Source organism: Geotrypetes seraphini, chromosome 12 (genome assembly GCF_902459505.1).
Source record: "Geotrypetes seraphini chromosome 12, aGeoSer1.1, whole genome shotgun sequence".
Classification (NCBI taxonomy): domain Eukaryota; kingdom Metazoa; phylum Chordata; class Amphibia; order Gymnophiona; family Dermophiidae; genus Geotrypetes; species Geotrypetes seraphini.
This window is the reverse complement of record NC_047095.1, coordinates 56,679,265-56,707,190: the sequence shown is the minus strand read 5'-3', so window position 1 is coordinate 56,707,190 and position 27,926 is coordinate 56,679,265. Positions and strand designations below refer to the sequence as shown.

General features: G+C 42.5%; 1 protein-coding gene across 2 annotated transcripts in view; it reads right to left on the bottom strand.

Moving 5' to 3' along the window:
• Positions 1–5,382: 5,382 nt before the first annotated feature.
• The window catches only part of LDLRAD1 (low density lipoprotein receptor class A domain containing 1), a 29,410-nt gene continuing 6,866 nt past the window's right edge, over positions 5,383–27,926 (bottom strand). The window contains exons 3-6 of one of the 2 annotated variants that reach the window (XM_033917000.1): positions 25,957–26,097; positions 22,800–22,937; positions 9,666–9,794; positions 5,383–6,200 (exon numbers count right to left, since the gene is read on the bottom strand). In XM_033917000.1, coding sequence (XP_033772891.1) covers positions 6,055–6,200; positions 9,666–9,794; positions 22,800–22,937; positions 25,957–26,097 — 554 coding nt within the window. In that variant the 3' untranslated portion in view covers positions 5,383–6,054. The remainder of the gene's footprint in view (positions 6,201–9,665; positions 9,795–22,799; positions 22,938–25,956; positions 26,098–27,926) is intronic. The other variant, XM_033917001.1, reaches the window with a different exon arrangement.

The following is a 27,926-nucleotide window of genomic DNA, read 5'->3' as shown; positions in this document are numbered from 1 at the left end:
GCTCCACCCGTCTTGTTCACCCCAGCACCTCGCCCTTGGCTCAGGTCCTTCGCTACCTTACCTCTTTGCAAGTCTGCGGATTATCCTACAACTCCATTCGCCTTCATCTGGTGGCCATCTCAGTGTACCACGACCCCGTGGACGCGGTCTCTCTGGCACGCCATCCTGTGGTCAAGCGCTTCTTCAAAGGACTTCTTCGTCTACATCCCCCCCCTCCGACCTCCGGTGCCGGTCTGGGATCTCAACCTCGTGCTGCAGGCTCTCATGGCTCCCCCATTTGAACCTCTCTCTGTTGTACCACTCAAATTCCTTACCTGGAAGACGCTATTCCTGGTAGCTATTACCTCGGCTCGCCGAATTGGAGAACTCCATGCCTTGGTATCCTATAGTCCCTATACCCAATTTCTTCATGACAAAGTGCTGTTACGGACTCATCCTAAATTCCTGCCCAAAGTAGTCTCGGCCTTCCATTTGAACCAATCCATTGTGCTGCCTACTTTTCATCCGCCCCCTCACCCTTCGCCAGAGGCCGAACGACTCCACACACTGGACTGTGCCAGAGCTCTCCGCCTCTATTTGGACAGAACTGCGACTCCTCAGCGCCCGTCTCAGTTGTTCCTCTCCATCTGTCCGACTTCCTCTCCTAGACCAGTTTCAAAGTTGACATTATCCTCTTGGATTACCCAGCTCATTGCGTACTGTTACGCCTATGCCTCCCCCCCGGGCCTGCTCTTCAGGAGATCCCTCCGCATGTCACGGCTCATGACCTCCGAGCTATGGCTACCACCTGGGCTAACCTTCGCCTCGCGCCTCTCCAAGAGATCTGTCGAGCAGCTACCTGGTCCAGGATTCATACCTTTGCCAAGCACTACTGCCTTGATGTGGAATCTGGCGCAGATGCATCACTGGGTTCTACGGTCCTGCAAGCGGCTTTATGAGGCGTCAACTTCCCTCCTCCTCTCCGTCTCAGGTAACAGATCTTTATTATTATTATAATAGCATGTTGTTATTCTGTTACCTTCAGCTCGGGAGGCACCTTCATGTGTGGCTGTAAGATCCCTGTCCAGGGAGAAATAGAAGTTGCTTACCTGTAACGGTAGTTCTCCTTGGACAGATGGATCTTACAGCCACACAATCCCGCCCAGCCTCCCCTATGGTTGCCACCAGCTTTGTACCTAACTGTGTTTGCCGGTTGGGGGTGTGCTTATATAGGGGCCAGGTGGGATACTTTAGGGCGGGAGGGCTGGCACATGCGCAAAGCTCTTTAGCTTTGCAGCTTTTAGACTGCCGGGTCGGCTCCGTCACGGGGATGTCACCTTCATGTGTGGCTGTAAGATCCATCTGTCCAAGGAGAACTACCGTTACAGGTAAGCAACTTCTATTTGCCGTGGGTCCTTTAAGGAAAAAAAGATCCTCTTCCACCTCGATATGGCCCGTGACATATTTGAACATCTCGATCATGTCTTTCCTCTCTCTCTGCGTTCCTCGAGTGAGTACAGCTGCAACTTACCCAGTCATTCCTCATACGGGAGATCCTTGAGTCCCGAGACCATCCTGGTGGCCATTCGCTGAACCGACTCAACTCTCCGCACATCTTTTTGATAATGCGGCCTCCAGAATTGTACACAGTATTCCAGATGGGGTCTCACCATGGATCTGTACAATGGCATCATGACCTCGGGCTTACGGCTGAAGAAACTTCTACGGATACAGCCCATGATTTGTCTAGCCCTGGATGAAGCTTTCTCCACTTGATTGGCAGTCTTCCTGTCTTCGCTAATGATCACCCCCAAGTCACGTTCTGCTACTGTCCTTGCTAGGATCCCACCATTTAGGGTGTAAGTCCTGCATGGATTTTTGCCGCCAAAGTGCATGACCTTGCATTTTTTGGCATTGAAACTTAGTTGCCAAGTCTTTGACCAATGCTCCAAAAGGAGTAGGTCCTGCGTCATACTGTTGGGCATTCAGCTTTTGTCGGGCACTGTACTTTCATCTGTTGTGCGGTTGCCTACTATGTTGCATAGTTTGGCATCATCGGCGAATAATGTTACGTCCCTTCTAGATTTCATATGCTACCATGTTTCCCCGAAAATATGACCTACCATGAAAATAAGCCCTAGCATCATTTTCATGGTAGGTCTTAATATAAGCCCTACCCCAAAAATAAGCTGGCAACTCTTCAACCTGCCCTCCCCCCCCCACCATGCAGCCAAACCCCTGCTGACCCTCCATCCTTCCCTCCCCACCGACCGCAAGTGATGTCATCAGTAACGCGGCAGAGTGAAATCCCCAACGGACAAGGCCAAGCAGCCTATTTAGAGTGCTGCCGGCCCAACGCTGTTTCGGTTGAAGGTAGGGCTCGCTTGCGGTCAGTGGAGAGGGAAGGATGGAAGGTCAGCAGGGATTCGGCTGCACAATAGGGGGGGTGCTCAAGGGTTCTGCTGCGTAAGGGGTGGGAGGGAAGGATAGAAGCTGGGCAAGGGTTATGCTGCACAAGGGATGGGAGTGAGGGAAGATTAGAAGCTGGGCAAACTTCTGCTGCACAGGGGGATGGGAAGGAGGGGAGGAAAGATGATGTACATGTGGGGGAGAGAAAGGAAAGAGGAAGAATTGGGGTGAAGAAGAGGGAGGGAGAGATGATCATGTGCATACCCCAAAAATAAGACCTAGTGCCTTTTTTGGACCCCAAATGAATATAAGACACTGTCTTATTTTCATGGAAACACGCAGCCAGGTATTGCAGAAATCCACAACTTTTCTGAGCACATGTTCCACCCCCTTACTCTGAGAGCTAGTTATCAAAGCCAGTTTTCAATTTCTGCAAACAGCTCTGCAGAAGTCTTTTGCTGTATCTCTGCTTCTATTTCTTATATTTTCTCTTCAAGTTCGTTTCTCGGTGGCTCAGTGCTTTGAGACCCCATTCCCAGTGGTCTCCTGCAGCAGTCCCACGATGCCAGACCCACGATGCCAGTCCCACGATGCCAGACTGCTGGTTCACAGAGAAGCTCTGGTGGATCTGTGGACCAGCCTGCTGTGTGCCACCATTTATAGACTCTGGGTCCCTTCTCTTGGGAGTCTGTTGGCCGGTGCCCTTGTCACTGGTTTCAAACGCAGACTGTATGCGTCTGGAGCGAAAACCACCCGGGTTTCAAGGTACAGGATGCTTTTCCTGCCCCCAACCGCATAGATGAGGATCCATGGGGGCGTAGGTCATAGTTGGTGGCTGGCTAGCTGGCAGTCCGAAGATCTCAAGTCTGGACCCATTTGAAGCTGTTCTGAGGCAGAAAGTCCTTTTCTTCCACTCTAATGCTGTTTTGTTTTTGTTTTTTTTTTTTTAGTTCAATATTTTTTATTGATTTTTTTGAAAAAATATATAAGAAACAGTTCAAGTACATGGTATCAAAATATAAAACAAAACATTTAGTATAACTAATATTCAGTTACATTGTGCAATGTAGAATTGAATCGTTTTAAAAGATCTAAAGTACTAGGACTGTTCATGAAAAATTAGTAAAAGAAAAGATAAGAGGAAAGAGAAATTGAAGGAAGAAAAAAAAAAAGGTGAAGGTAAAGAAAAAGAAGAGGAAGAGGAAGTGTCTATGAAATAGATTGAACATATGAGTCCAGGAATTTCCAGGGTGATTTACATTGTATCAAATTTTTGGAAAGTCGAATTATATTTTTCTTTTCATAAGCTGACAGCTTGGTACTGTATACTGTGAGTAAACCTCCATTACTTGGAGGAAGCGAAGTCCGAAGCTCCCGCCCCCTCCTCAGTGTGCTATGGCACGTGGTACAAAGTTGTTTGGTGCTGGCTGGAGGTGGCAAGAAAGGCTCTGGCTCCACCTGAGCTCAGAGCTGCGTCTAGAGGGCCTCCTCGACCACTCTGCTTTCAACACTCTTATTCATTCTCTGGTCATTTCCTGTTTAGACTATGGTAACGCTTTATACCATGGAATCACCAAAAAAGAGCTAAGACGCTTACAGATAGTTCAGAACACAGCTGTTAAAATCATTTATAAGGCCAAGAAATTTGACCATGTAACTCCTCTTCTAAATAAAGCTCATTGGCTCCCTATCAATCATCGAGTTACATATAAAACACTACTGTTGAGTTTTAAAACTAGAAAAACAGCTCAGCCTGAATTTATCAATAGACTTTTAATTCCTTACACTTCATCACGCACTCTTCATGCCTCTGATCAAAATTTACTAGACATTCTGTCACTAAGCCATATAAATACTAGGAGAAATACTATCTTCTCCATAGTGCTCCCACCCTTTAGAATTCAGCCCCGAACTCGTTAAGAGAGACAACAACACTCGAGAATTTCAAGTGTTCTTTTAAGACGTTAATTTTTAAGGATGCTTTTCAAGTTTGACTGTCCTTAAAAGGATTTCTAAACTTTTCTTGGTCCATTTCTTTTGGACTTACATGTTGTTATCCCACCCTCTTGTATTTCTCCCGACATCTTCTCTTTCCTTAACATTACATTGTAGTTCTCCCTTTTGTACTTGTTTGTTTAGCCTTTTTATAAATTGTCCAGATGTTCTGTTTGTTAATTGTTTTGATATACTATTTATATTACACTAATTTTTAATTGTACAACCACCTTGAAATACATGATAAGGTGGTATATCAAATTTTTAAAAATCTTGAAACTTGACATCCTCCAGAACAAGCTCAGGCAAAGATGGGGCCTTTCTTGCCCCCTCTAGCCAGCACCAAACGAGCTATCAGTGGCTCACAATGGGAGCTTTAGCCCTCGGCCACTGGTACCTGCAGCGGGACCAAGATTGATGTAGCTTCCACCCATGGGTACCCCCCTTCCCCCCCGCTGCCCTCCCGAAGATAAAAATTTAAGTAGGACTTAGAGAGAGTCCAAAAACCTAGACAAACTGCCGAGTTTTAGAAAAATGAGAAGAAAAAAGTGGGGAAGGAAAATGTACGCATCAACTTGGGATAAAGATGAGTTTATTAAATACAAATAACCATAAAAACACAAAAGACACGGTCTATTTTTCATTTTCAGGGCAGAATCCTGCCTCAGGGGTATCTTTGATGTTCCAGTAGATGGCGCAAAAGCATTTGACTTTCAAAAGAGAAAAATACTGTAAAACACCAAATAACAAGCACTCATGAAAAACTTGAATAAAAAGCTCCTTTCGTTCATGAAGCTGTGTTGCCGTGCGAAAGAAACAGCTGTTTGCACCATCTACTGGTCTGACCCAGTATGGCTATTATGTTCTCAAGTTCATTCATTCCTGGTTTTAAGAAAGAGTTGGACAAATTCCTGGAGGAAAAGTCCATAGTCTGTTATGGGGGATGCCACTGCTTGCCCTGTTTCGGTAGCATGGAATATTGCTACACCTTGGGTTTTGGCCAGGTACTAGTGACCTGGATTGGCCACCATGAGAACGGGCTACTGAGTTTGATGGACCATAGGTCTGACCCAGTGGGGCTATTCTTATGTTCTTTTGTTCTTATTTCTGGGGGCTGAAGTAGTAGATCCCCAGACAGCATCTGCTGGCAAGGGTGACAATTTGTAAATTGTTTAGATGCAACTGTTAGCCAAGCATTGTAATTTCATCCTCAGTATGTTTGTAGACTTCTGAGACATGATGCAGCTTGTCTTTTGGGGACAGTGAAAACCGACGCCACCTGCATTTGCTTTGCTGGTGAGAAGTGGAGTTGGAAAGGATTGTTCTGTGATCAATTACCGTGTCCTTCATAACAGGATGTCTTCTTAAACACAAAGTCTGAGTTGGACAAGTTCCAGCGAAGCTTTCTCTTGTATTCCTTGGAATTCTTTGAGGGGGGAGGAGGATGTCCCCCTGCTCCTTTGGGCTTTTAGCTCTCCCAGAACCAGGGCTAGGATTCGGTTGAGCCTTCCTTAGAATAGTAAATTAGTAAGTAATTTTGAAAAGGCAGAAAAATAATTAGCTTGTCCAAGCTTCTAACATCCCCTGCTATAAGAGACAAAGAGGCACTGGGAGGAAGGTGAACAGTTATAGTGTGAGGGGGCTGAACTGTAAACGCTGTACCATGATGCCTCACTTTGGGCACACATACTCATCTGACCAGTCCGTACAGTGTTGGGTTCCATCCCGGCAAAGGCTTCTGGGGATGCAGGAACAGTACTGATAGAAGACTGATTTGCAGATCCACTGCTGGGGTCCACAGGAGGGACAGTCGGCCACTTGAATGAAGAAAACAGAAGACATTGGAAAAGGAAGGCAGGTATCGGGAGATATCTAACATGGACCATTTTGCAGCTGTGCTGTTTTCTAAGTCCCTGTTGCTTTCTGACCCTTAATTCTTAGCAAGTCAGGCTGTTAGTTACCAAACCAGTTCTTCAGTACTGTGCACCTGGTTTATTACCACACCTTTGTTTATCACTGGGCAAATAATAGCTGGCACCCCATAATTAGCTTATTCATTTATCATTCTTATTATCCACTTTACTAGTCTAAGAAGGCTGCCCAAAGCAGTGAAAAGATACAAAACAACCCATGATAAAAATATATATATTTTCAAATCAATACAAAATACCTTCAGAAGTCACCCTCCAAGACAACCATCAACAGCCTTTACCAACTTTTAACTAGAACCCAACTGAAACCAGGATTCTGTATGGGTGGTAGGTTTGGGATGGATGTAGTGGTGGATGCTGGGTGTCTGTTGAGTGAGTGGTGTGAGGTGTGGAACGAATGGGTTGCTGCTTGTTTGCCTGTGGTTTGGTGTGTCCTACCAGTTTGCAAAAGTTATGGCAGATGGCCCTGTTTGGTCTTACCCTAGTGAGGCAGAGGTGACCTGCTGGGGTTTTTTCCCCCCCCTTTCTTCTGATGGACTCTGCCTTGCCTTCACGGGGACTATATTCTCCCACGGGAAGATATCCTTCTTGTTCTTTCATCTTTGTTGTATTTGCTCTTTCTGTATTGCTCTTTTGATGAGTGTACATTTTTGTATGAGCCGTTTGCTCTTCTCAATAAAAATATTATTTAAAAAAATAAAAAAGAAACCAGGATCTTCGGTTTTTAATGAAACTGAATCTTTGCCCGAAATTGGCTGCTTGGTTTTGGTAGAAACCAAGTCCATCTCCCAACAGCCACCACTCCCCCCCCCCAATCAACAAAAAAAGCCTACCTATTGAGCCCACCCCCTGCCAGAAGCCTCCTCCTAGGCTTATCTTGTTAGTGGGTAGTAGTGATGCCCAATTTAGGGAAAATTTTTTTGATTCAATTTGATTTTCCTGGCCAAGTGGGTGTTTTTTTTCAAACGTCCTGGTGGGTTTATTTTGTAGCCTCTTCACCCACCCCCTTTGCCCTCTCCTACCCATGCTGGCACTGTGGTGTAAACAAAAATGACTTTTCCTCTCTTTGTTAGGTCCTAGCTCACATTTGCTGTCTTAACACCAGCTCTGGCAGGATACACATTTTAAATCTCACATGTTGCAAACACAAATTAGAAAATAAAATTATTTTTTCTACCTTGTGTTGTCTGATCATTATTCAAATCATGTTGGTCTCAAGCTCTGGTTTCTGTTTATCTTCTGTTAACTCGCTTGCCAGGGTCTCCTGTCCATTTGACATTTTCTTCTTTCTCCGTGCTCACCATCCATCTTCCATCTCTGTCCTCCCCTTCCATTTCCCTTCCCTCCCCTGGAGGTCTGACACCTCTCCTTTTTTTGTCTCCATCCCCACAGTCCAGCATTTCTCTAATGACCACTCCTCCCATCTAGTATCCTCAGGTATCCATTTAACCTATTCTTAAATAAGCATCTCCCATAGGTACCCATTTAACCTATTCCTTCAATGTTAGGTATCCTTCTTAAGATACCTAGACTGTTTTCCCCATAGTACCCTGAATCTACTTGAATCCTGTTAAGTTATTCTATCGATAAATCCAGATATCTTATAACTGTACTTCTATACCACAACATGTATTCTACTCGAAGCGTTGTTATGTAATTCTCTCGGTAATGTCCTGATCTCTTTTAACTGTAATCCGCTTAGAACCGCAAGGCACAGGCGGAATAGAAATCACAAATGTAATGTATTTCTATCCCCCCTCCCTCCACGCCATCCCTTGGGTTCAACTTCTCTCCCTTTCTTTTCCCTCCCTCCATTCCATTGTCCACCATCTCTCTCCCTCTCCACTGTTTTAAGACCCATTATTATTTTTTTTTTTTTAAACCCCATATGTCTGAAACTGACTCATCCATCTTGTCAGTGGAGAAAGTGACTTGGCTAAGGTCAACAGAACATTATCAGGAGAAACAAAATTTAAACCCTGGTCTCACAGCCCATGGCTCAAACCACAAGGCCACTCGTCCTAAAAATCATATGGAAAATATGGTTAGTATGCTTGATTAAAAAAATTGTAATGAAGGTGTCTTCAGTGGCTACAGAGGCCACTGTATTATGCAGGAAATATACCCGTCGGGGCTCCTCCTCAAACTTCTCATAGTGTTTCAGGAGCCATCAGTCAGCCATCAAGTTTCAAGTGTAATAAACTTTTTGAGGAGTGTGTGGCGCAGTGTTTGGAGCTACAGCCTCGGCACCCTGGGGTTGTGGGTTCAAACCCCGTGCTGTTCCTTGTGACCCTGGGCAAGTCACTCAGTCCTCCATAGCCCCAGGTACGTTAGATAGATTGTGAGCCCACCGGGACAGGTAGGGAAACATACTTGAGTACCTGATTGTAAAACCGCTTAGATAACCTTGATAGGCGGTATATAAAAGCCTAATAAACTTGAAACTTGATTATATCGCTTTATCACAGGTTCAATGCGATGTACAAATTTAAAAAAGGGCTGACTGACAGTGTGCTCTGGGGAATTAAAAAACTTGCACAGAGGGCAGTGGGAGGAACTACACTGAGTAAAGAAAAGGAGAACATGAAAGGGAGTAGCAATAAGTTAAGACATCAAATGTAGTGGCCTTGTGTCTTTTATGGTTCAAATGTGTCCTGAAAGCATTTTAGATTGCCTTTGAATCTGTCTAAGTTAGTTTCTTCTCTCAAGTAAGCTGGCAATGGATTCCATATTTGGGGGAGGGGGGGTTCATAGACAATGGCGCGAAAGACAAAAGCGCGCGCCGACAATTGAGCGCAGCGTGCGCCGCCGCACCACTCTACAGTTTTTAGGGGCTCCGACGGGGGGTTTTGTTGGGGAACCCCCCCCCAGTTTACTTAATAGACATCGTGCCGGCGTTATGGGGGGGTTTGGGGGGTTGTAACCCTCCACATTTTACTGTAAACTGAACTTTTTCCCTAAAAACGCGGCGCGATGTCTATTAAGTAAAGTGGGGGGGTTCCCCCCATGCCCCCCCCCCCGTCGGAGCACTAAAAACAGTAATTTAGAGCGGTGCGGAGGTGCGTGCTGCGCTCAATTGTCCCGGCGCGCTTTTGACCTGACACCGGGGGGGGGGGGGGCGTCACAGAAAAGATTGTATTCCACCGAGAATTAATGGTTCTTAAGGAGGGAACTGAGAGAAGATGTTTATCCTCTGATCTTAGTGTTCTAGAGGGAGCATAGGAAGTCAGTATTCTTAGTACAGTATATAGATTGACAGGCTGGATAATCTCTAACTGCCGTTGTTTTCTATGCCTGTGTTTTCTGAGCAAGCTCTTTATTTGAACAGGAACATCCTCCCATTAGACTTACAGGCACCAATTTCATCCGAGCAGTCTCCACAGTTGTTAAATCCATTGCACTTCTGATTAATGAAAATCCAGGTCAGGGCATTCTCACACCTGAATATTAGGAAACCTGGAAGGTTATTTGGCAAATCACCTGCAATTGCAAAATGCTTTCATGTAGATATGACAAATCTGCATGTAAATAGCAGAAAATATTTCTGGCATCATAAGCAAAGTAAAACTTAAAGAACAGGTCATAAAATTAACATAAAATAAAGCTTCATTACAGTGATAGCAATCCATTCAGGGAAAGGGGCCCAAAACACGGTTGGTCAACTCATTCACAGTAACTTTGTGGGCTTAAAATTGGTTTTATTTTATTTTCTGTTGCATTTGTGTGTGTGTCAGTTTTATAAACATAAGGGCTCTTTAACTAAGCTGCGATAGCGTTTTTAGCGCACACAGGATTTTAGCGCACGCTAAACCCGCGCTATGTGGCTAGAACTAACGACAGCTCAATGCTGGCATTAAGATCTAGCGCGCGGGGGCAATTCAGCATGTGCTAAAACCGCTATCGCAGCTTAGTAAAAGGAGCCCTAAGTGGTAATAGTCACCTAATGCAGCAAAAATTGCCCAGTGCAGGACGCGCTAAAGTGTTCAGTGTTATGTATATATGAAAATAAAATATTTACAAGATCATGAACCACTAAGTAAAAATAATCAGTATAGCAAAAAAATCAAATACGAAATGAATATATCTAAGTCCACCTTTTTCGAGGCTGCTGTTAACTCCTAACTCTTGTGTTAGGTGCTATCTCGTGTTCGAGTCCTAACGACTCGATGAATTTCAGATCTGAAAAGAAAAAGATCATTAGAGATCTCCCAAAATATGACATTGAAAATAGTCCATCAGACTATTGGATAAAACTAGACAACAGATTTGCCTGTTCTGATACAGGAGATAGAGAGCCCAAAGAGTTAGGGAATTACATCAAAACCGTAATTAGTAATGAGGCTAAAAAAAACCCACTCCAAAAGAGAAAGAAAGCCAAGAAATCACCTTGGATCTCGGAAGAAACCAGAAAAGTAGAAGAATGAAGAAGACAAGCAAAACTTTTCAGTGATAGAGGAAAAGTATCACAAATGAACCAAGTGTTTCAACGTCAAGTTCGGCAAGATGAAGAACAATATCTAAAGGATATTTGTTAGAAACTTGAATCATCCTTCTGGCTACAGCCACCACCTTATCACACTGTTTAGATGCCTTTAGGTCCTCAGACACAATCACCCCAAAGCCCCTCTCTCCGTCAGTGCTTATTAGCCTCTCACCTCCCAGCACATATGGTTCCCTCAGGTTTCTACCCCCAAATGCATCACTCTGCACTTCTTTGCATTGAATTTTAATTGCCAGATGTTAGACCATTCTAACTTTTGCAAGTCCTTTTTCATGTGTTCCATTCCCTCCGGGGTGTCCACTCTGTTACAAATCTTGGTATCGTCCGCAAAAAGACTAACCTTACCTTCTAACCCTTCAGCAATGTCGCTTACAAGCAAATTGAACAGAATCAGTCCCAGCACCGATCCCTGAGGCACTCCACTACTCCCCTTTCCCTCCGAGCAAATTCCGTTAACCACTGTCTCTGGTGTCTGTCCATCAACCAGCTTCTAATCCAGTTCACCACTTAGAGCCCTAATTTCAGCCCATTGAGTTTGTTTAAGAGCTTCCTATGAGGAACCCAGCAGCAGAAATTCCAACCTCGCTTGGGAATGCTTAAAGACATGGAATAATATTGAATGATCCAGAAAGCATTAAAAAGATATGGAAAGAATATATGGAAAATTTATGCAAAAAAAGCAATGAGGATAACATTAGGGAAATTGAACTGGAAACTGATGCCAAAGATGAACCAGATATTTTAAAAGAAGAAGTCATAGCAGCAATTTTAAGCTTTATAGAAAAACAAGTCACCTGGCATCGACGGTATTCCAATTGAATTAATCATGGCCCTCACTCGACTGTATCAACAGATTTGGAAGGAAAAAATATGACCAACTAACTGGAGAAGATCACTGTTATACCTATACCAAAGAAAGGTAACGTCAAGGAATGTAACAACTATAGAATGATTGTATTAATTCCAAATGCCAGCAAAATATTGCTGAAAATAATACAACGAAGCAGGGCCGGATTAAGACCCTTAGATGCCCTAAGCACTAACTAATTTTGGTATCCCCTTACACTTGTAATTAAAATATTAAAACAATAATAAACCATAAAATAAAATTTTATTTATCGAAAATTCAAAATTAAATAAAATTTACAGTAAGAAGGAAAATAATATTTATTTCTGTATGCTTCCATTTTATTTATGGCTTAATAATTTTCTCCTACTTTATTTTCTTGCAAAGTCTTTGATCAGATCTTCATAATCAATCTTATGTAACACATCTGCTTCTATACATAATAGAGATAAGGCATCTCGCCTGCCTTGTTGCATAGTTGCTCTGAGGGGATTTGTAATATATTTGTTTTTTTTTAAAATAAAAGCTTTTAATTAGTTAAGAATAAAAAATGCAAACAACAGCAAATGCAAACAAAAACGCACAAAAAGTACCATAAGGACAACCATGAGAAAGAACATGAACAAAGCCCAAGAACTATACAGAGCAATGGCTACAAACCCCCACACAAGCAGAACAACCCCCTCCCCTGGTGACAGATCACAAAGCCCACGCCTCGTAGAAAAAAAAAGAAAAAGGTCTCCAAGTACAAAAGGAAGAAAAAGGCAAAAGAAATACAACCAGAAAGCCATCCCCAAGCAGTCCCACAACCCACAAGATCCCAGACAGAGCTCCCAACTCGAACCCCACTAGGGAACCCGTTTGTAATATATTTCAACCGAGAAAATGAACGCTCAGCTGAGCCGTTTGTGACCATTAATGTTAAAAAACGCTTGTAAAACCTATGTTTCGCAAATAAACTGAAATAAATTTAACTGTGTTCTATCAAAAAAGGCTGGAATAAACAAAACTAAGAGCTCCTTTTAGCACACGCACCGGATTAGCACGCGCTACCCGAAAAACTCAAGAGGAGACGGTAGCGGCTAGCGCGCGGCATTTTAGCACGTTAAGGCCCTAACGCACCTTCATAAAAGGAGCCCTAAATAGTACTGAAATAGTAGACTGTGCAACATGAGTGGACGTGAGCACATTTCACACGAAAGGAACGTTTGGCGCACGACGCTATTAGGTGAGTGCGCCAAAATGTCTGAGCTCATATCCAAGAATAGAATTAGACGCATTCAAAATATATAAGACGTACTTAACCCTTTCAGGACCAAGGGACATATTTGTCCCATAACTTTAAAATCCTATAAATTTTGATTGGGATGGTCTACAGTTCTAAATTTGATATGTACGGATTCCATATGATACTGCCTTTATGTAAACAAACTGGTTCCGACATTCATTCATTAGCGTCGTTGCCAGATTGACGAGAAGATTCACTTGCCACACTGTCCATAAGCCAGAAGTGTGATTTTTTTTAAAAAAAATAATATTTCACAAAAAAAATCAATTTTTGGGCATCTGCAAGCCCTTTTTACCATAAAAATGTCATCAAAACCACAAAAATTGGCCTACGATCCTTATTGTCCTGAAAGGGTTAAAGAGCCAGGACGGAGTGTGCTATCGGAATAGTCATTAAGCAACGTTGAAGCTTTGAAAGCAAGAAGAGGTGATGAATGCCCCTGCAATTAAACGAAGAACTTCTTATGAGCTAGTACCCGCCACTTGCGCTGTTTCAAACACGTTTAGACTTGTTCAAAATTTGTAGAGCTTCCAACCTGCGAGCACAGTGTACTTTATTTTGCAGGATAAACATGATGACACAAGAGAGAACGCTTTAGAAACAGAACGTATTCATTTGTCTTTAAATTTTGAAAATAGCTCTAAATTTAATTAATTTAGTAATTGAAGTGATACATTCGGCTATGAAAAATTTCTGTGGTGCCCCCCCCTTCCCTCGATGCCCTAAGCACGTGCTTACTTTGCTTATAGGGTTAATCCAGCACTGCGACGAAGGCTACAATCTTAACTCTCACTCATAAGAATATAAGCAGTGCCTCTGCTGGGTCAGACCAGAGGTCCATCATGCCCAGCAGTCTGCTCACGTGGCGGCCCATCAGGTCCAGGACCTGTATAGCGATCCTCTGTCTATACCCTCCTATCCCCTTTTCCTTCAGGAAATTATCTAATCCTTTCTTGAACCCCAATACTGTACTCTGTCATATCACACCCTCTGGAAGCGCATTCCAGGTGTCCACCACCCTTTGGGTGAAGAAGAACTTCCTAGCACTGGTTCTGAATCTGTCCCCTCTTAATTTTTCTGAATGGCCTCTCGTTCGTGTAGTTTTCGAAAGTTTGAAGAATCTGTCCCTCTCCACTTTCTCTATGCCCTTCATGATCTTGTAAGTCTCTATCATGTCCCCTCTAAGTCTCCGCTTCTCCAGGGAAAAGAACCCCAGTTTCTCTAATCTCTCAGAATATGAAAGGTTTTCCATACCTTTTATCAATCGTGTCGCTCTTTTCTGAACACTCTCGAGTATCGCCATATCCTTCTTAAGGTACGGCGACCAATATTGGTCACTTGTAATGTACCCATGCCTGTTTTATCGTTCCTTCTGTGAAAAATTCCCTAACCCCTATTTGTCCTGCTTGTCCATTTTGATTAGATTGTAAGCTCTATCGAGCAGGGATTGTCTCTTACATGTTTAATGTACAGCACCGCATACATCGAGCTGCACTACAGAAATGATCAGAAGTAGAAGTGATTAATTAGTCACTACGGGGCCCTTTTTTAAAGCTGAAGTAAGCACTAATGCGTGTTACCCCAGCAAAACACAGTATGGTTGCGCTGAAGCATCTGGGAATGTGTGCAAGGGACCCACGGCAACAAGAGGGCATCCGTGGAAAATCAGAGACGGGAAACTACGAGGTGACACCAGGAAATTCTTTTTCACTGAAAGGGTGGTTGATCGTTGGAAAAGTCTTCCACTGCAGGTGATTGAGGCCAGCAGCGTGCCTGATTTTAAGGCCAAATGGGATCGACACGTGGGATCTATTCGCTAGGCAAAGGAAGGGGAGGATCATTAGGGTGGGCAGACTAGATGGGCCGTGGCCCTTATCTGCCGTCTATTTCTATGTTTCTATGTTACCTGGGGCTGGGCGTCTGGGCCTACTCTCTGCTAATTGGTTAGCACAGCTACATTGCCATTCATTAAACACTGCCTACAGAATGGGTGGCAGTCTAAGTTCACATGCTAATAGTCACTCACTAATGACAAAATTAGCATGTGGGATAATTCAGATAAGGAAAAATAGAGACTAAAGTTAATCAAACCATAAATAAGGAGCCAAATTTGATCACGTTTCGCCACTCCTGTCTAAGCTCCATTGGCTCCCAGTAATCCCCAGGATCCACTTCAAATGTGCGTGCCTAGCCTACAAGATCCTACGTGGCATCCTTCCTGCCGTTATCCCTCTGTCCTGGAACTCTCCAACCCCTACCTCCTCCAGATCCTCCCAAACTCTTAAACTATCCTTCCCTTCCACAAAAGGTATTTCCCATACAGGCAAACTTGGGTCATCCCTCCCCTTTAGAATCACTGAGATCTGGAATAACCTCACCTCCCCGCTCCGAACCTCAAGCTCCCTCCAACTTTTCCGTAAACACCTAAAAACCTGGCTATTCTCAAAACTGTAACACTTCCCCCCTCTTAGGCCTCTCCCCCATCCCCCACCCTTTTACACCTAACTCTTAATCTCTCCACTGTAGTTCCTCTCTCATCCTACTTCCTGTAAACCATGCCGAGCTCTGCATCCGTGGTGATGGTGCGGTATATAAACCCAAGGTTTAGTTTAGTTTTAGTTTAGGAAAAATAGAGACTAAAGTTAATCAAACCATAAATGAGCCAAATGCTGAACCCAATTAATCACAAGACGGAGCTCTTTTGGCTGTTCCCACTCTTCATTCTGTCTCCAAAGTTGCAATTCGATCACGTAGGTTCCACGTTCCATGTTCACGGACCTTTACTATGGAACCGAGTTCCATAGTAAAGGTCCGTGATCGACCATGGACCGGTTCGGCAGGAGAGTTTACCAGAACTCCATGATGGCCTCGAGAGTTCTGAATTACAACTTCCACTTCACAACATATTTGGAGTTTCTTTTGTCCGTACTCCAGAAGTTTATGCCCTACGTGGATCCTAGGGCTTAGTTCGAGTACCAGGAGGCGCTGGCCTCGTTATCCCAACTTCGGGTACAGCTTATGCAATCCTCCTACGATGCCTTCGAGCTGGTGGCTCGGGCCGCAGCATGTTCAGTGGCCATGCGCCGGCTGGCGTGGCTGCGGACCATCGACATGGACCCCCAACCTCCAGGACAGGTTTGCCAATGTTCCATGCGCCGGCTCCGACCTCTTTGATGAATCCATCGAGGTGATAACCAAGAAGCTCTCGGACCATGAGAAGTCCTTCCAGTCCATCCTGCGTCCGAAGTCCAGGCCTGTTCCGGACGCAGGACCGGTCCATGGTCCTGCCAAACCGGTCCATGGTCGATCACGGACCTTTACTATGGAACTCGGTTCCAGATTCTATCCGTGTGACCTCTTTGGCATTTCGGAAAAGTTTGAAAGCCCATTTTTTTTCGACTCGCCTTTTTCAAATTTGATGACTTTGCAATCTTGTAATTGCTTGGCTTTTTATTTTAAGGCACATGTTTAAGTTTTTTATTGTATGCTGTTATTTTAATAATCAGATATATGAAGCAAAAAACCCCCACTCTTAATGATGTTTATAGGCACACTGTGTCAGTGGTATATGTAGTATTAGTAAATTTTATGCTCAGAATCATGGAGGCGATAACTTGGGGAACCCCGAACACCACCGCCTCACTGCCCAATCATCGCATATACAAAAAATAAGCAGCTTCAAATTTGTATACTTGTATAATCATATGCTATTAAGGCTAAAAGTTCTTAACTTGTCTACATCATGTTATTTAAGAAAACACAGCAAACTTATCTTATGGCTTGCAGGTTCCGACGTGCCACATTTCGTTCCTGCCTCGGGGAACCAACGATGATTTACAAAAATTTTTGTGAATGGGCGTAATTGATTCAAAAAGATAAAGAATGTCTCGCGTAGTTAACGGAGAACAATTCACACAGCTTCTTCCTGATGTTAAGAGTGATTGATTTTTTATTTTTTTCTTCTTCATATATCCATTTTTATCACTCTATTTTTGATTGATTTAAGTTCATTATCCCCTTCTTTTGTGTTATTTTAATAATCTGCTATTACATTACATTACATTAGTGATTTCTATTCCGCCATTACCTTGCGGTTCAAGGCGCATTACATTCAAACTAAAAACAAAAATTACATTCAAAATTTGAAAGAATAGAATAAGCGATGATATAAAATTTTTAAGGTAATAAAAAAAACAAACCAAAAACGTTGCTACGTTTTGGTATTTTAATGGTTTATGGTTTGTTTATTTATAATCCGCCTTTTTCAAGGCCGAGTATAACAGCACACATTTCAGACATCTTACAAAAAAACAACAGCAATATATACATCATAATCATCATAAAATCAAAATAAAATACCAGCCTCACAATAATAGCAATACCAATCACTTTTCCGATACCAAGAATCAATCTCAAGCAACCTAATACAACTCAGATTTTCAACGACCAACATCTCATACTGTGTATTTCATACCCCCTCCCCCTCAAAAAAAGTCTGTTCAACAGTTTCTTAAAGGCATCCAAATTTTTTTGATGTTTAATGTAAGACGGGAATCTATTCCACTCTTCTGGACCACAACACATAAATGCCCCCCTTCTCACAGCCTGCTGCGAGTGTTTTAAATAATAAATAAACCAAATTGCGGAAAAGACCTCAGAACTCTAACATGCGCCTTGTAACTGAAAAGCAGCTCTAGAAATAGGGCTCTTGGTCTTATCACAGGCCAAAAAACTCAATTGGTAAATACATTAAAAAAAACAAAACAAGTTAAGCAGCAATCTCATAAAATTCAAACACTTAGGGCTTCTTTTATGACCGTGCGCTAGCGTTTTTAGCGTATGCACCGGATTAGTGCACGCTACCTGAAAAACCACCACCTGCTCAAGAAAAGGCGGTAGTGGCTAGTGCGCATGGCATTTTAGCGTACGCTATTCTGCGTGTTAAGGCCCTAATGCCCACGATAACCAGACCTCTCTTGCCTCTTCTCAAGGTTATGGCTGGGCCTCTGCGGTTATAAAAAAAAAAAAAAAGGTTTAGACAAGTTCCTGGAGAAAAAATTCATATTGAGATAGAAACGTAGAAACATAGAAATAGACGGCAGATAAGGGCCATGGCCCATCTAGTCTGCCCACCCCAATGACCCTCCCCTACCTTTCTCTGTGAATTGATCCCACGTGTCTATCCCATTTGGCCTTAAAATCAAGTTCCTGGAGGAAAAGTCCATAGTCTGTTATTGAGAAAGACATGGGGAAAACCACTGCTTGCCCGGGATCAGTAGCATGAAATGTTGCTACTCTTTGGGTTTCTGCCAGGTACTTGTGATCTGGATTGGCCACTGTGGAAACAGGATACTGGGCTAGATGGACCACTGGTCTGACCCAGTAAGTCTATTCTTGTGTTATTGAGCATCTGTCATGCTCTCTAGGCCCTCCCAACCTAGCACCATGACCTTGGGAAGGGGTAAGAGAAGAAATCAGTCGATTGCAGTGAGGGGGGATAGAAGCTGAAGGAGAGCAATGCTGGATTACCCTGAATTCCAGGAGGGTGGACAATTGTATAAGATATAAGACTAGCCTTACTGGGTCAGACCCATGAAGCCCAGTAGCCCGTTCTCGCAGTGACCAATCCAGGTTACTAGTACCTGGCCAAATTCCAAGCTACTGATCCAGGGCAAGCAGTGGCTTCCCCCATGTCTTTCTCAATAACAGACTATGAACTTTTCCTCCAGGAACTTGTCCATATCTTTCTTAAAACCAGCATAGTTTCTAATATCTACCTAGCTATCTAAAAACAAGCAATTTTAAATACTCTAATTTTGTCCAACTCCCAACAAAATACATGTGATTTTACAAGGGTTTCACATTTTTAGGATTTACAGACTGTAATTTATATTAGATTGGGGGCTTGTGATTGGGTTAGTAACAAGGATGATCACTGGATAGTTGGTTTTGTGATACGCTGGGTGCTATTAGAAAATTAGAAATGTAGTCTAAAACACTATATCCACCATTTTAAACATTAAAGAACCCCTACACCTTGAAATTAAGCATTCCGTAAAGAAATCAAAACACTTCTATTCAAAAAGTATATACAATCTACTTAATCTCCCCCTCCTATTCCCCTCTTTAACTTGACCAAGCACTGCCCACTCCCTGGCACCATATCCTCAATCGTCCACCCCCCAAAAAAAGATCCGGAAAGCCAATTAATCAACCTGAAACCTAATATCTCATACCGAAACCAACTATCTACCAATGTAAGGAATCGGAATACTTTTCTATGTAACGTAACCTGAAATAATTTCCAATGTAACTTAATCTATATCCTCAATTTGTACCTGTACCAGAAATTCTCCAATGTAATGTACCCTCCTGGAAATGTCCAGCTCTCTTCTTATGTAATCCGCTTTGAACCGCAAGGTACAAGCGGAATAGAAATCACTGACCAAAATTACTGACCAAAACAACAGACATAAAAGAGTTCCGCAAAGAAATAAAAACATTACTGTTCAAAAAATATCTCCCATCACTCTAATCACCACCCAATGAGCTCCCAATCAACGACTTCGGAAATACTCACCTATATCATCTTTCTATCTGTGATCTAGAATGTACTGTAATTTCTTCTACACTACACCCGATTTAACTGATCGAGTTGACATGTATTACCTCTGTAAAATGCATTATCTTCTATTATATGTAATATCTTCTGTAATAAGTATTATCCTCTGTGAAATTGTAGTATCATAACTCATTACTGTTCCTGTAACTTACTCTTATCCTGAAATGTAACTCTACTGGAATGTCCCAGATATTTTCTATATTGTAATCCGCCTAGAACCGCAAGGCACAGGCGGAATAGAAATCCCTAATGTAATGTAATGTAATGTAAATTATTATTCTTGGTCAACAGGGCCTTGCACATTCTTTGTCTGAATCCAATGCCCATCTGCTTAATATATTACTGTTTTTTGGCTATTAAAAATATCCTGCATTGGTGGATAGACTTATCTAAAGTAGAATTTATCGTATAGTGGAACACGATATGCATAAAATTTGCAGACGGAACCAAATTATTTAGTGGAGTTAGGACTAAAGAGGACTGCGAGGATTTACAAAGGGACCTGAACAAACTAGGAGAGTGGGCGATGAGATGGTAGATGAAGTTTAATGTAGAGAAATATAAAGTCTTGCATGTAGGAAACAGAAACCCGAGGTACAGCTATACGATGGGAGGGCTGGTAATGGATGAAAGTACCCAAGAACAGGACTTGGGGGTAATAGTGGACAAGACAATGAAGCAGTCGGCACAGTGCGCAGCGGCCTCTAAGAAGGCGAATAGAATGCTAGGTACTATCAAGAAAGGTATTACAACCAGAATGAAAGAAGTTATCCTGCCGTTGTATCGGGCGATGGTGCGCCCGCATCTGGAGTATTGCGTCCAATATTGGTCGCCATACCTTAAGAAGGATATGGTGATACTCGAGAGGGTTCAGCAAAGAGCGACACGATTGATAAAAGGTATAGAAAACCTTTCATATGCTGAAAGATTAGATAAAATGGGGCTTTTATCCCTAGAAAAGCAGAGACTTAGAGGGGAAATGATAGAGACTTACAAGATCATGAAGGGCACAGAGAAAGTGGAGAGGGACAGATTCTTCAAACTTTCCAAAACTACAAAACGAGAGGGCATTTGGAAAATTTAAGAGGGGACAGATTCAGAACCAATGCTAGGAAGTTCTTCTTCACCCAAAGGGTGGTGGACACCTGGAATGCGCTTCCAGAGGGTGTGATAGGACAGAGTACGGTATTGGGGTTCAAGAAGAGATTAGACAATTTCCTGAAGGAAAAGGGGATATAAGCGTATAGATAGAGGATTACTATACAGGTCCTGGACCTGATGGGCCGCCGCGTGAGCGGACTGCTGGGCATGATGGACCTCTGGTCTGAACCAGCAGAGGCACTGCTTATGTTCTTACCAAATTTGAAAGCGTTATCGCTGAAAAACATAACTCTACTAGTTCTTTCCCCCAAATTTGGAGCCCCGTCCAAACTTATTGTGCTTTGGATCATTGACATGTAGTTCTTCAGTGTTAACATATGAGTTATCAAATGAAGCTAGTCTTTGAAGCTTGTTGGGAACTCTTCATGCCTACTGTCAGCCATAGTTAAATGTACTGGTCTTACTATATAATGGACATGAGACACCAGTTGTATGGCCTTAAAGTCAACATCATTTTATGTATATCATTTGTGTTACAAGCAACTAGCAGATTTCATGTTATAGTTACCTACTGTATATTTGTATATTTTTAGTAATTGTATATTTCGACTGATTTGTATATTTTGATTATTTATCTTACAATTAATAAAATATTTTTTTAAAAAGAAAATGTCCTCCCTCCTTTACCAAAGCGTAGCGCAGGTTTTAGCACTGGCAGTGGCGGTAACTGCTCCGACGCTTATAGGAATTATATGAGCGCCGGAGCAGTTACCGCCAGTACCAGCGCTAAAGCCTGCGCTACACGTTCGTAAAGGCGGGGGTGTATTTGATTTGGGTGTTAATTGTTGTTTGCTATTGTCTGCATTTTATTGTGAGCAGCCCAGAGTTTAAGGTAGACGTAAACAAACTTGGAAAAGTCCTGATTTGACACAGGGAGGGGAAATCCAAAGAGGATAATGAGCAGCACTGGCGCCTACGCGGCATAAAAAGCCAGGAACCACGACAAGGCACTGTGCGGCATGGCAGGTTCTGGGTCGGCGTGGCTCTCCTCCATTATCTCACACGTTCCAAATGATCAGTCGGGTCTATGCCATTCAGGAAGTGGCACCCCTAAAATATTTTGCTTAAACGCAATGGAGGAATTTATTTCATTTAATGGCGACGGAAGGTACACAAGTAAGGAGGAAGGGATCGGAGAAATGGGCAGCGTTTCAGGAGTTATGTGAGTCAGTGTGGAGAAGTAGCACTAAGTCTGATCCTGAATTGCTAAAGGTTAGTGGCCAGTCAATAAGGGAGAGAAAAGCAATTCAGTTAGGTGGGGAGTGAGGGGTGGGGTGGGAGGGATGGAGGGACATTAGCTTTGGAAGCTAGATTAGCCTTTGGGGACTGGAGGCAAACTGCAACCCTAAGGCCATAGAATATGAACTCTGAAGAGAGGTGCAATTGAAGACTCTGAAGACAGAAGGGGGGATAGATTGGGGTGGAGTAAGAGGATGGAAAAAACATTACATTACAGATTTCTATTCCGCCATTACCTTTTGGTTCAAAGCGGATTACAAAAAGAGTTATGGAAGAAGGGTTACAACGTTAGATCAGAGAAGGTTTCCAAGAGAGGGAAAAGTAGGATCTGGGGTTAGGGAGGGGATGGTAAGAGGGAGGTGAAGCTTTATCATGGGTATTTCATCTATAACATAAAATTCAAAGGATGACAACACGTTACTATAAGGTTCTGATAATATATAGTTGTGTCTACAATTTGTGGATGTTGAAAGAAGAAAAATTGTGAATATTTGTCTCTAAATCAAAATATCTTTCTGAAAGATGATATGGACAAATATGGTGGCGCAGTGGTTGGATCTACAGCCTCAGCACCCTGAGGTTGTGGGTTCAAACCCCGCGCTGCTCCTTGTGACCCTGGGCAAGTCACTCAGTCCTCCATAGCCCCAGGTATTGTTAGATAGATTGTGAGCCCACCGGGACAGATAGGGGAAATGCTTGAGTACCTGATTGTAAAAACCGCTTAGACAACCTTGATAGGCGGTCTATAAAATCCTAATAAACTTGAAAAACTTGAAACTTGTCCCACAGACACCCCTTATAGCATAACTGTAACAAACAACACCTACTGCACATGACTGTCTCTTCGTCCTCTCCGTCCTCACAGCTCTTGATTCTGTCACACACCTGTGAGGCCGTAATGCACGTGGCTGCATCATCGCATAAGAAGCCGGTCTGGTTGTCTGGTCTGATACACTGCCGGGTCCCTGAGCAGAGAGGGAGAGATTTGAAAAATTCATCTTGTCCCTCAAAAGGGCTTCCACGAATTTACTCCAATTGACAGATAGCCCCATGTGGAATTTGGAAAGAGGGACATTGTGTGAGAAAACAAATCATGCACCTCAATCTTACTGAAATCACAGCACAACAAATTGTAACTTCTTTTCTGGGGCAAGAAAACTTGACCTTTATAGAACTTGACCTCCTGTGTATGAAAATAGTCTCAGTTTTCTCCGATCACGTACAGTTCTTGAGCAAATCGCAAATCTTTATAGCATGAGAAGTCATAATGTAACGCATTGTGCCGATTTAAGAGTTCCTATAAATATTATTTTCTAGAATCGTTTTGCTGTTGAAGTGCGTTTGTAAACGAGATTAGGAACGTCTCTAATTAATATCCAACAATAGTCAGCCAGCATTGATGAATTCCATCTGCCTTGATATGGTTTCACCATTGTAGCAAAGCCCTGGTAAAACCTCTCCCCGTGCTCTTCACTAACACTACCAAGATTAATGGGGGAAAAAAAAATCTAATTTGAGGCAAACTGTTTTAATTTTTCACAGATTGTTATAACATTTACTCCAAGCATTAGAAAATATAGGCTCTCTCTCTTTCTCTCTCTCTTTCTTTATCTCTCTTTTTTCTTTTTTATTTCAATTCATCTTCTCTGCTTTTCTATCCTTTCTATTTCTTTTCTTAGCAGTTTCAAATACTCTGAATTCTTCTTACTAATCTACTATATGCAAATAACAGCAATTATGGTTTCTTTTGTTTCTACATCACTATTTCTTATTCAATTTTTATGTATTTGAACTGCTTTCTATATATTACTTATAATATTCAATAAAATTAATGAACTAAAAAATCATAGTAGCATAAAGAGAATTGAAAATGAGCCATTAATATTAAACTGAAATCTTTTGAAAAAAAAAAAAAAAAAAGAAAATATAGGCTCTTTGGATCCTGGTTAAAATGTCAAAGATAGATACCTCCTGTGGAAAGTTCTGTTGGTCATGCAAAGACGGGATTGGAATATTAGAACCTATGTTGTTTGAATGTCCTTATGTGTCTGATTATTGGAATAAGATCTGGTCAACAATTTCAGATTTGCTTCCTATATCAGAGCCATTAACTTATTCAATAATTATTTGGGGGGAGAGGGGGGGGTTGGGTTTATGGTCTTCATTAAGCTCCTCTGAGACAAGATTGTTGAATAACTTAATAATGATTACCATTCAAACAATTCTAATTAATTGGAAGGATCATTCTAAATTGGAATATAATACATGGTGGAATACTTTATGTTTATATAGCAAATATGAAAAAATGTATGCGATTAAGCGTGGCAGTTTAAGACAGTTTCATAAGATATGAAATTGTTTATTTAAATTCACAGATTGAATGTTATTGTATTTAATTTGTATCGTATGTTATGGCACCCTTTGATTTTATTTATTGTATAGGATATTATATTACAGTATATTGTTTGTTTATGTTGTGTTTTCTTCAGAAATTTTCAATAAAATCTTATTGGAAAGAAATATAGCACAAATGTTAATTTCTGCATTATAATGCTCTTTTGCCAAAAATCAGACAGTTAGACTGAAAAATTAAGGTTGGTTTTGAATTCAGCGACCCCAAGTCACTACAGAACACCCACTACAAATCATGCCCCGAAACCTCTGTGGCACAGTGAATTCATTAGCATAGAGATTACAATTTTGAAGGATTAAGTACTAATTATTTATTTTCATTTTTTTTTAGGTTCAGAATGAGTCAGCCCAACTGAAATTTCATAGCTCTACTGTCACCTTGGCCATACCCATAAAGATCTAGTTGTAACCTCACAGGATTTATATGGGGAAGGCGAGAGTCATCCTCTAACTCAGGCTTTCGCCCCCTACACTCCACAGAGACTGCCCTCACCAAAGCCTGCAGTGACCTGTTCATGGTCAGATCTACTGAATCCTCATCCTCCTTGACCTATCTGCTATCTTTGATACTGTTAATCACAGCTTATGCCTTGATACACTGTCCTCGCTTGGATTCCGCAAATCTGTCCTCTCCTGGTTTGCCTTCTACCTCTCCCATCGCATCTTTAGTGTATGTATTGGTAGGTCCTCCTCTGCTGCTATCCTGCTAGTGGTTGGTGTACCCCAGGGTCCTGTCTTAGGACCTCTTCTCTCTCTACACCTCTTCCCTTGGTGCCCTGATCTCCTCCCATGACTTTCAGTAGCACCTATATGCTGATGACTCCCAGATCCACCTTTCTACATCCAGAATTTCACCTAAAATCCAAGAAAAAGTCTCTATCTGTTTGGCTGACATCGCTGCCTGGATGTCCTGCTGTCATCCGAAACTAAACATGTCCAAGACTGAGCTGCTCCTCTCTCCTGTAGGCGATCTGATTTCCTTAGTCCATATATGAATCTTACTACTGCATGGTTAGCCCAGGATGGATAATTGAAGTGGCCAGGAACCTCTCCTGAATTGTTCTGAATATCTGCCCGATGATTCTTATTTTCCTAATGCTGCTGGAAGTATTCAGATACAATAAGTTATGATCCAAGCTGCTTATAATCTATCACTTATCTCCCCATATGTCCCGTCCCCCCGCAAGATCTGCTCAACTGATAAGTCCCTCCTATCTGTGTCCTTCTCGTCCTCTGCCAACTCCAGACTCTGTCCTCTCTGTCTTGCTGCGCCTGGAACAAACTGCCCGAATCCCTACGATGGGCTCCATCTCTGGGCAGTCTTCAAGTCCATCTCTTTGAGAGTGCTTTTAACTCCTAACTCCTGTATCCCTAACCCTATATGTCATGTCTGTCTGTCCAAGTTAGATTGTAAGCTCTTCTGAGCAGGGACCATCTATTAAATGTCAAAATGTACAGCTCTGCATACGCCTTTCAGTGCTATATTAGTGATTCCCCAGCTGCCCCTTATATATCGGCACATTGCTGTAACCACCAGTGGAAGAAACTCTTTAAAAGAGAGCACAGTCTGACCTGGTGAGCGTTTGGGGATTCCCAAAATGACAGCACAAGCGATGACAGCAGCTATAACTCCCAGGAGGAGCAGGGCCATGGCAGAGACGCAAACACATCTCCGGGAACAGCAAGCTCCAATGCAGCTTTCCAAGCAATCCTCTGCAATGAATAGAAAAGTGCATTTTCAGAAATAAACCAATACAGCGTCTCATAGGTGCCAGTTTTGCAGGTGCTGCTAAACTCCCAGTACCGAGCAAACTTCTTCACATATCCAGGGAGGGGTAATCTGCACCCAAATCATTTTGAAAAGCTAAGTTGCTATGAGATACTCAGAGGTAAAGAAATCCCTTGAAGGAAATGCACATCGATAAATGGAGGACAACCACATCATATGGGGGGGGGGGGGGGAAAAAGCTTTCAAAGGAGTAATCATGTTAGTCTGGTTTAACAAAAATGACAGAGGCAGGTGGCACCTTGTAGACAAACCAATTTATTGAAGCATGTGCTTTCAAGGACCAGAGTCCATTTCGTCAGATGTGCAACCCCTGACCTCCTGTGGCTGGTTATGTGCACAGTAGAGAATGACACAGTGACAAAATTCATCACCGTTCCCGTCCCTGCGGATAACCGCGGGAAATAATCCCATGTCATTTTCTAGTGTCTATTTCAACCTCGGTCCTTCTACACCAGCATTCTTCAAAGCAAAGCTTACGGGTCAGTGGTTATGGCCATTCATATTCTCATTCTTATGTGAGCCATTGTGACATCACTGATGTGATTGGCTCTTAGGCACTGGTGGAATGAGGCATTATGACATCACAATATCTGCTCTGGATACCAGAGACTGTCATTCTGTAGTGTCTGTTTCAACCCCAGTCCTTCTACACCAGCATTCTTCAAGCAAAGCTTGTGGGTCAGTGATTGTGCCCAATTATACTCTAATTCTTTCCTCTCTCCTTAAAGAATGACATGAAGATGGTTTCCCGCGGTTATCCGCGGGGACGGGAACGGTGAAGAATTTTGTCACCGTGTCATTCTCTAGTGCACAGGAGGCAGGCCAAAAGGACACTATCAGGTAAAAAGAGGGTAAATAGGACAAATAGAAATTCCCCCTTTACCAGTATATTCAGGGTTATGGGACACTGATCCCCAGAGGAATATGTATAGAGGGAACCAGCTGTTAAGAGAAATTCTTTGCCAACTCCCCCAAAACTTTTAATCAGAGACAAACATAAGGCTACTCTGTCCATTCTCATGAGCATACTGCAGAAAGATGTTAATCACAGCTTTTGAAACCTCCTCCTCCCAGGAGTTTACTGCCCCCTTCAGCAAGAAAGGTGTCCTCTGATCTGCTCAGTTTCTTTCTTTTTTTATTTTGTGATGTTTAAGTCACATTCTTTATTTTATTTTTTTTGTTAAATCAAAGATCTCTTTTGATAAAGGTCTACTCTACCTGTGTGGAGAGAAGCAGATTTTAAATCTGCAGCTGGCAGGTGTATCCTTCGAGGACCTGTTTCAGCCAGCCTGCTGAAGGTTAGTGGAGCTCAGGGTCTGTTTCCCTGGTGTTTGCTCACTCCTTTGACTTGGTCAGGGGCTGGAGCGAAGGCTGTTTAGGTGATAATAGTGTTCCTTTGTGGTATTCATAGTGCTAGCTGCATTTCATCTCCTATTTTCCCAAGTTCTCAAACTTCTCCAAAATACCTCATTTTGCTTCCAAAGTGCCAGGGATGAAGTCCACTGACTCTAATGCTCCTATATCGTTTCTTGTATGTGAAGAATGGGCAGCGGAAGAGACATGTGATGTCACAATGGCTTGATTGTCCTATACATGGCTCACATAAGAACATAAGAATTGCCATACTGGGACAAACCGAAGGTCCATCAAGCCCAGTATCCTGTTTCCAACAGTGGCCAACCCAGGTCACAAGTACCTGACAAGATCCCAAGGACTTAAAATACAGACTGTTGGGAACTTGGAGCACAACACT